Here is a 9,535-nt window from a genome sequence, read left to right on the forward strand (position 1 = left end):
CTCTTACGATTAGGCTATTTTTTTATGCTTATTTGAAAACATCCAAAAAGAAAATCTTTATTATATGAATTGCTAGTCTGTTACATTCATGGCCCTCAGTGAATCACAACTCTTGGTACTCATATCCTCCCTCCCTTAGAATACGGGCTGGGCCTGTGACTAGCAATGCAGTCAATGTGCATAGCTATAGGGTAGAACTGATGCTCTGCCAGTTCCAGGCCTCAGCCTTAAGAAAACTTGGCAATTTGTGCTTTTGCACTTAGAGGGGGTCCTGAGTCACCATTTAAGAAGTATGTCTACCTTTCTGGAGAGAACAAGTGGAAGAAGGAGGAAAGTAGGAAGGGTAGGAGGAGGAAGAGAGGAAGGAAAAGAGAGATACTGGCACTGAGGCCCAGCCATAAATCCCAACTGACTCCTGCTACCACTAAGGCTCCAAACAGGTTAAGTGAACATTCTGTCTTGAACATGCCAGACTTAGCTGCCATCTGATTGCAATTTCATGAATGTTGCCGGCAAATTCAGGAGAGATGGCCAACTGAACCCCAGAATAGCAAATAAAATGATTGCTTTTAAGCCATTATGCTTTGGCACAGTTTACGTAGCAACAAATAGCCAAAACATATGATAAAACAAATGTTTAATTCTTTTTTTAAAAAAACATATTTTATTGATTTTTTACAGAGAGGAAGGGAGAAGGGATAGAGAGTTAGAAACATCGATGAGAAACATCGATCAGCTGCCTCCTGCACACCTAATGGGGATGTGCCCGCAACTCAGGTACATGCCCCTGACCGGAATCGAACCTGGGACCTTTCAGTCCGCAGGGAGACGCTCTATCCACTGAGCCAAACCGGTTAGGGCCAAATGTTTAATTCTTGATTATCTGCATTAATGAATAGGGTGAATTTAATCAAGACAATAAATATTACTTTAAAAAAAATCTGCAAAATTACACCCAAAACATTCATAAAGGCACCCATTTAGTATTTAATGAAGTCTAGTTATGTTCCACAAACCGGGGTTATAAAGATAAATAAGGTATGGTCCTGATTTCAAAAAACTATCATTCTGGTAAAGGAGATAGTTGCATGCACACATAACTATAATAAAATGTAGCATTACATTCTTATATAAGTGGGATAGCCACAAACTGCCATCAGAGCTCAGAGCATTCTGCTGGGTAAGAGAATAGGAGAGAAGTAGGGGACATCACTTTGAATAACAATAATATTTAGTGGTATTATTATTACAGCTAATATTTATTAAGCACTTCGTATGTCCCAGACATTGTGCTAAGTGTTTTAAATAAATTTCTCACTTAGCCCTCACTGGTTTGGCTCAGTGGATACAGCCCCGGCCTGGGGACTGAAGAGTCCAGGGTTCGATTCCGGTCAAGGGCACATGCCTGGGTTGCAGGCTCAATCCCCAGTAGGGGGTGTGCAGGAGGCAGCTCTTTGATCCTCTCTCATCATTGATGTTTCTATCTCTCCCTCCCCTTTCCTCTCTGAAATCAATAAAAATATATTTTTAAAAAATAAAAAATAAATAAATTTCCCATTTAAAAAATAAAAATAAATAAATTTCTCATTTAAATTCCCACATTGGCCAAGTAAAGTAGGTACAATCCTTATCCTCATTGTACAGGTAAGGAAAGTGAGGTTCAGGAAAGGTAACTTTCTCACCTCCTGGCTCACATGGGCAAGCACTGACAAAGTAAAATAACTGCAAATGTAAGTGATTCACTGATACTTCTCAATAATAAAAGCCCGTCCTACATCTGTTTGGCTTTTTTAGATCACAAATTAGCCATATTATTTACCAGAGTTATAGTAACAAGAATAGCTCTTTATCAAAAATTATACATACATTACAATTCACATTAGCAAAAAAATCTATACAGAAAAACTGACATTCACACATTTTTCCATTAACATCACTGATTGTAACATTATTGATTCAGAATGCTTATTTTAATTCTTATTTATATTATTCTATATTTCAAGTGAGTTTTGGATTTAACAAGCAGCTTTCAGAGTGTCATGTTTAAAGACAATTTGTAAAAAGAAAAGATGACTGAAAAGCCAATGTAAAGATGTGGTCTTTTGCACACAAATATGTGTGCAGCTTTTTTTCCCTTGGTTGTTGATCATTTAGCATTGCTTCTAGAGCTTTGCTTCTAGTATTTGGTGTACCTGAGTCAACACACTTCAGCCTACCACCAACCAATGCTCCATAGCTACCTATGTAACAGACTCTATTCACCTTGGCGTTAAAAATTAGATTACACGTAGGAAATTTTTCGTAATAAATGCTTATGATATAATGTTAACCAAAAGAAAAAAAATGAATACAAAGTTGCATATACAGTAGTCTCTCAATTTTACAAAATAGTATGTCTAGAAGGAGACACCAAGGTGTTAATAATGGCTGTCTCTAAGAAGTAGAATTATGAGTTATTTTTAAATTATTTCATCCATTCTTGGTTTTCCTCAGCTTAGATATAACCATAGGACACTATAATTGGGACATTTTCAGTACTACTGCCGTAACAAATTATTTCAAACAGATTTTTGGACTGTTTTGAAAATGGGTAACAGAAGGGGAAGTGGGAGATAAAAGAAGCAATAATAGCTTTCTTTTCTTTACTGAACTACTGGGACTTCCTGCCCTGGTTCTCTGAAATAACTTGTTTTTTACGCTGAGTTCTATATCTGTCCCAGTCTTTAACTAGTATGCTATGTGTTTTCAAATGCTATTACAGGAATGTTGGCATTGTACATTAGGAATATCAAGGTTATGAGTTAAATCTTCAAGAAATTATCTGAAGTCAACTATTAAAAATTGAAAACAAAACACTATAAAGACAAAGGGTCACATTACAGATGTTAAGACACTCTAGGACAGCACTGGCTCGAGACTGTCAATTATTCACTTGAATATCCTTGAATAATTGTCTAACAAACCTATGATATTCTAAACAATGTGTTATCTTGAGGATAAACCACAGCAATTTATGACTACACAGCTGGGGTTTAGATTAAACTACAGAAATCAGTAGAGAGCTGATGAAATGGTAATGATATACTCTATGGCAGTGTGCCTCAAGTTTTAATGTGCATACATATCATACCTGGCAATCTTGTTAAAGTACAGAGTATGATCCAGTAGGTCTGGGTGGGGCCTGATTCCTGCATTCTTCACAAGCTCTCAGGTCATGATGATGCCACTGCTATGGTCATGGATCCTTGTAGTAGCAAGGATCAAAGGGATACCGCTGGCCAGAGTTGAGCAGGGTCCTCACCAAATAGTCTCTTATTTAGGTACCAGGATCTGGCCCTTTACTCTGAAAGAGTAGAGACTTGTTTGTGTCAATGCCCTGAGCGGCACTGACTCATACCAATTAAAAGGCACATGAACGCCAGCACATTCATTTTATAGAGTGAAATATAACTGTACACATACTAGAGTATTGGTATTTCTCACTGTAGGCACCTCCAGTACCTCAAGCTAATCCCCCTTTGATAATATACAAAGATGACCTTTCTAAGCCTGCAAAACTGAGGATGAGGACCTGGATAGTGGCAATGTCATCTAGTTGATGCCACTCTACCCTAGCCGGTTTGGCTCAGTGTATAGAGTGTCTGCCAGTGGACTGAAGGGTCCTGGATTCCATTCTGGTCAAGGACATGTACTCCTGGTCAGGGTGCCTGTGGGAGGCAACTAATCGATGTGTTGCTCTCACATTGATGCTTCTCTCTCTGTCTCTCCCCCTCCCTTCCACTCTCTCTAAAGATCAATGGAAAAATGTCCTCGGGTAAAGATTAACAACAACAAAAAAAAAGATAGCGTCACTCTGTAAGGCATATCTGACTGGCCAGCTAATATCACTATGCAACATCTTGATCAGCTATCCACTTACAACAAGCAGGAAAGCCAACTCTATAGAAATAAACAAGTGATGAAAATTACATTGGAAGTAAAAAATCTAAAAATGAATACGTAAGAATTTAGGTTTTTCTTATCTGTTTTGCTTTTAGGGGTAGTAGTGTAATGACCAACCATCAAAGGAAAGAATAAATCCATTAAGGCATTGGTCTATTTCCTCAGCCACAGTATTTCTAGGACTTAGAAGAATCTCTGGCCTATAGTAGGCACCCAATAAATATTTATTGAGTGAATGAACAAATGAGTATTTAAGGAGAGTGGGAGTTAATTTCTTTGGTATGTACATTTTAGTACCAAGGATTCCAGAGAGCTATAGAGAACTAGTCTCAATAATTTCAACATCGGTTAGGCCAGACTAGCTGTAAACATTATCTGATTTCCTGAAGACAACAAACATCTCACTAGCCTTTAACTTACTCAAACAGTTAAAAGTTACAGACTACCCTTGCATTCCTACACAGAACTTCCTTTTCTCTTAAGACAGAGGGTAGGGCATAAACTTAACCACAAGAGGAGAAACTGCTACATGCTGGCAGTTGTTTCTGACAAAATAAAAGATTTTTACTTTTCCTTCTAGACTTCCATAGACATGATTTTTTAACCTGAAACAAATTTCATGAGAGTTTTAAAGGGTAAGAAACAAAAGCAAAGATAAAAAGTATGCCAAGAGGTCTTGAAAAAGTTAAACAAAGAGTTTTCATACTACTCAGCATTCCTAAGTATATACGTACTAAAAGAACTGAAAACATGTCCACATAAAAACTTGCACATGAATATTCTTAGCAACATTATTCATAATAGGCAAAAAGCGAAAATAATCCAACTGTCTATCAACTGATAAATGGATAAAAAAAATGTGGTTAGCCACACAATGAATATTATTCAGCCATAAAAAGGAACTGAAGTACTGATACATGCTCCACAATGGATGAATCTTGAAAACATTATGCTAAGTCAAAGAAATCAGTCACAAGAGGCTACATAGTGTATGATTCCATTTATATGAAATGTTCAGAATAAGCAAATCCACATAGAGAGTGAAAGTAGTTTAGTGGTTGCCAGGGGCTGGAGGAGTGACAGCTAACGAGTATGGAATTTCTTTTTGGGGGTGATAAAAATATTCTGTAATTAGAAAATGGTGATATGTGCACATCTTTGTGAATATACTAAAAGCTGCTAACTTATACATGGTAAGGCACAAATTTTATGGTATGTGAATTATCTCACTTAAAAAAGTCATTCCCCCCAAAAATAAAATCAGCAAGTAAAAAATATACATAAAGGGGAGCATCCCTTCCTCTCTGCTCTTCCTTTTTTCCCATGCAAAACCTTTGACTAAAAAGCCATATATTTTATGTAGTTATTCTGAAAATGACTGGGACCCTAAAAATATCCTAACCACCAAACAAAAGCAGCTGCTTATTTTGATAACATTTTTGCAACACAGACCTTCCTTAAAATGCAAGTTGACAGAGGGCTTATTCTACAAACCCAAACATACAATCCACTAGAATTAGCTTTGAGGAGAAACGCCGTTGTAGCTGGCAGTGGCACAAAACAGATTCCAGTTCACAAAAGAGAGCTACAGTCTAATCAGAAGGCAATGTCATCAGAAACCAAACAGTGATGGATGTTCTTAGTGTTTTCTGTCTCAATCCCCAGAGAATGGGCCTTAGGACAAAACAAAATAAAAACCTATACTAAACTACACTAAATTATTGGAAAGTATGTCCTGTATTTAAATTGTTGGGTATAAAATTTAAAAGAAGAGAGGTCTGGTAATTGAATACTAAACCATTCAGGATGGGATCATACAAAAACAATTTTTAATCTATTCAATATCACATCAGAAATTAATAAATACTATTCCCAGGTGCTAAGCTCACTCATTTACTAGTGTCAACTCTACTGCTTAATTGCTGACACAGTTAAACAATAGTCCTGTTTATATATATCTTAGCTGGCTGAAACATTAGTCATACAATAAGAGATATTTTCCTCTCTTTTTAAACAATGTCCTAGATTTAGAACCTCTACCTCAAAATACCTGGAGGAATAATGCAAAATGGTTATCAAGACAAATACACTGGAAAGCATTCACTAAATCAAGATAACCATATCCTAGGTTTTTTTAAACATACATATTTTTATTGATTTCAGAGAGGAAGGGAGAGAGAGAAATATCAATGATGGGAGAGAATCATTGATTGGCTGCCTCCTGCACGCCCCCTACTGGGGATCGAGCCAGCAACCGGGGCATGTGACCTGATCAGGAATCCAACCATGACCTCCTGGTTCATCCATCAAGGCTCAATCACTGAGCCAAATCTGCGGGGCCATATCCTAGGTTTTGCTCCTAAATTATGAATGATGCCTAGCCTACACCAGCTATACAAGGATTTTAAAATATATAAAACCTAAAGCATATTGAGTATCTTCAATGATGCGACCAACCAAAGGCACTATTCTGCCAATTTTCAGATTCTATGCAGCATGGGAGGTACTAGGACGACAATTTAGATTAATATCAATGTGATGAAATCCCACTATTTCAAATGATGAATGAATTCCCACTCACTCAAATGATTCCAGTCACTCAAAAAGCATTTATTAAGCACCTATGTTAACAGTCGTTTGAGAATTACCTAGTCCTATCACACACTGGAGGTGGGTTACATCTTTTTCCGTATGAGTTCCAAGGTGTGGGGAAACCATGTGGCTTTCCTATATCTTTGATCACCATGTCCACCGGGAACAGATAACTGCTGTCACTTGGAAGTAGATTTATTTAGCTTCTCCTTTCAGTACGCCTCTCTTTAAATCTGTTTTTCCATTTCCCTACACCTTTGTATTCCATCCCTCAAGCATTTCATTTTCCTTCTCTGACGTTTCAAAACAGCGTCTTCACCTTAAATTCTAACCCACCTAGGATGGGGTTACGATAAACGGTTTTCTAAAATGCATTAAAAAAAAATAAAATAAATAAAATGCATTCAAGATCACATGAGATATTAAGTAGTATTCTCGGGCATCGATCCCATTCATTTTAGTGTTAACTCTACTGCTTCCCCATCTCTCTCCGTCTCTCTCTGACCCTCCCTTCCCCACTTCCATCTTGCCCCCACCTTTAACTCTCCCAAAGTCAGCACCCACGTTTTCCTCAGGCTCCCGTCCCCACGCAGGTTTTCCCGAGAATCTCCACCGCCCCCAGCGCTCCTGAATCTTCACTACCCTGCGACGTCCTAGGGTTTTCTCGGGTCCCTCCTTCTCCCCGACCTCGGACGCCACCCCTACCCCCACCCCGTTCCCCACCACAGCCGCACGCAGTGTAGGGAACGCCCCCTCACACTCTCCCCGGGTTCCCCCCAACTTGTCTCTTCCCCTTTAGAGCCCCTCGCACCCACCGCACCCTTTCCCAGAGCCTGCTAGGTCTCCCTGCACCCTCAGAGCCTCTTGCCTTCTCCCCTAAGAGTTCTGGGACCCTGCCACCCCTCGGAGCCCTCCCGGCCCTGCCCACTCCCCGGGCACCGCGCGGGCTCCAGGGCCCCAGCCCCTCCGGCGCGGCCCTCCGACCTGCCTCCGCGCCGCCCGCAGCCCCTGCAGCCGCTGGCCCAGCTCCCGCCGGTAGCTCTGCGCCGCCTCCACGTTCTCGCGGGCCTCCTGCAGCAGGAGCTCGGGCTCCAGCTCCATCGCCTCCTCGTCCGGCCGCTCCGCCGGCGGCTCCGGGCGCGGTTCCCGACTGTCCCGAGCGCCGCCGAGCGGCCCGGCGTGGCCCCCGCGCAGGCGGAAGCGCCGCCCCGCCCCGCCCCCGGCGGCTTTGATGGACAGGCGCGCGCGGGCGGGGCGCGCTGCGCGGGCGTCAAGATCCCAGCGCCTCCCGCCACTCAGGCCCGCGGTGCCTGCTCCGCGTTCACGCGCAAGCGCCAGGCCCGCGGCGTCTCCTCGGGACACGCGTGGAGGCAGGGAAAGGGTGACAACCCCTTACAAGTGTTTTCCCGCATCTTATTTCATCCCGGCCTCCTTGTAGCTGTTTCTCAGAGGAGGAAACTGAGGGACTGGGAGGGCAATCAACGGGTGTGGAGCGTGGGGATTTCAACCCACGTGGCTCCTAAATCGTCCTTGTCCTACCTCCCTACCCCGCGAGAATCCCAGCCGCGGCCGGGAGTTTAGGAGGTTCCTCTGAACCAGGCCCCACGCCCAGGGGACCCCACCACTGGTCTAATGAGGGAGCCAAGACAGGCCTTCAACGTTGGCCAGCGGCAGGTACAGCTGTCCAGGCACAAGTCCAAAACAGGTGTTTGCAAACTTTTCTTGCCAGGGCCAGCTGGGGCCATAAAGTCTCTGTTGCAGCATCGTAAATAAATGGGCGTGGCCGTGTGCAAAGATTATGGACACAAATTTGAATCTCACTTTATGTTCACTTGTTACAAAATATTCCTTGCAAATTTCGTCAGCTGTTTGGCAAACGTAAAAAAAAACTATTCTTCAGCTGGGGCCCTGTAGCTCAGTTGGTTAAAGCATTGTTGCAATACCCTGAGGTTGTGGGTTTGATCCCTGGTCAGGCTCTCTCTCTTTCCCTTCCTCTCTCTAAAATCAATTTTTTAAAATTAAAAAACAAAAACAAAAAACAACACCATATCTCATTCAGGGGCCATACAAAACCAGGAGGTGTGTAAGATTTGGCTTTCGGCCACAGTTTACCTAGTCTGGCCAAGGATGTTAGAGCTGAAAGTTGCCTCAGCCAGGGAACGCAGACAGGGCGTGATTTAATCAAGATTACACGTGGAATGTGTACTAGAGGCTAAATCCCAGTTTTCCTGGGCCAACTAGAAAAGATTAGTAAAGAGAAGCCCTTCTGTAGAAAATGGAAAATTAGCTCTATCATGAAGATAAGGTAGCCAGGCACTTAGTTAATACTGTATTAGCCAATGAATCCCCTTTATTGTTTAAGGCAGCCTGAGGTGAGCTTTCTGTAACTTGCAACTGAAGGAATCCTAAAGGATACAAGATAAACGAGGGCCCAGACAGGAAAATTGGTGAGATGCAGGGTGTAGTTGAGCTATGTAAAAGATGTAAATGTGTACTAAAGAGATTTAGTAGCATCGTGAATGGAAAGGCCATTGAAGTAGAATCAGGAAAGACTGCCACAAACAAAATATATTAACATTTACATATTCTCAGCCTTGGTCCTTATACTACTAATCCAGCAATGAAGGGGGATTTTGCCTTCACCTCCTCACCTGCAGGTTGTCTTCAACCTGGCTCCCAAGTTTCAGTGGTACAGAATTGAGAGAAATGACTGAAGAGGCAGATGGGAAAGGGGAAGCTGGGTATGTATTGAGGAAGAAATGGAGAGAGAAACTTTAGGGCATTAATGGGGCATAAGGAAAGGAGAGTGGGGAAGAAGATATTAAAGAGTTTCTATGATTTATGAATTGGGGACTATCAGGAGATATGACAATACAATGCAACATGTGATTGTGGACTGGATCCATTTGCTATAAAGGGAATCATTGAACTTGATTAAACTTGAATGGGTTCTGAGGATTTGATGATAATAAAGTATCAATGATAAATCCTGTTTTTGAAG

At 41.6% G+C, this 9,535-nt stretch overlaps 1 protein-coding gene across 1 annotated transcript in view; it reads right to left on the reverse strand.

The window, feature by feature from the left end:
- The window catches only part of CRLF3 (cytokine receptor like factor 3), a 40,898-nt gene extending 33,212 nt beyond the window's left edge, over window positions 1-7,686 (reverse strand). Inside the window, exon 1 of the mRNA XM_008147779.3 lies at window positions 7,519-7,686. Within this exon, the coding sequence (XP_008146001.1) occupies window positions 7,519-7,635 (117 nt within the window). The 5' untranslated portion in view covers window positions 7,636-7,686. The remainder of the gene's footprint in view (window positions 1-7,518) is intronic.
- Between the last annotated feature and the right edge of the window lie 1,849 nt (window positions 7,687-9,535).

This window comes from Eptesicus fuscus, chromosome 20 (genome assembly GCF_027574615.1).
Source record: "Eptesicus fuscus isolate TK198812 chromosome 20, DD_ASM_mEF_20220401, whole genome shotgun sequence".
Classification (NCBI taxonomy): Eukaryota; Metazoa; Chordata; class Mammalia; order Chiroptera; family Vespertilionidae; genus Eptesicus; species Eptesicus fuscus.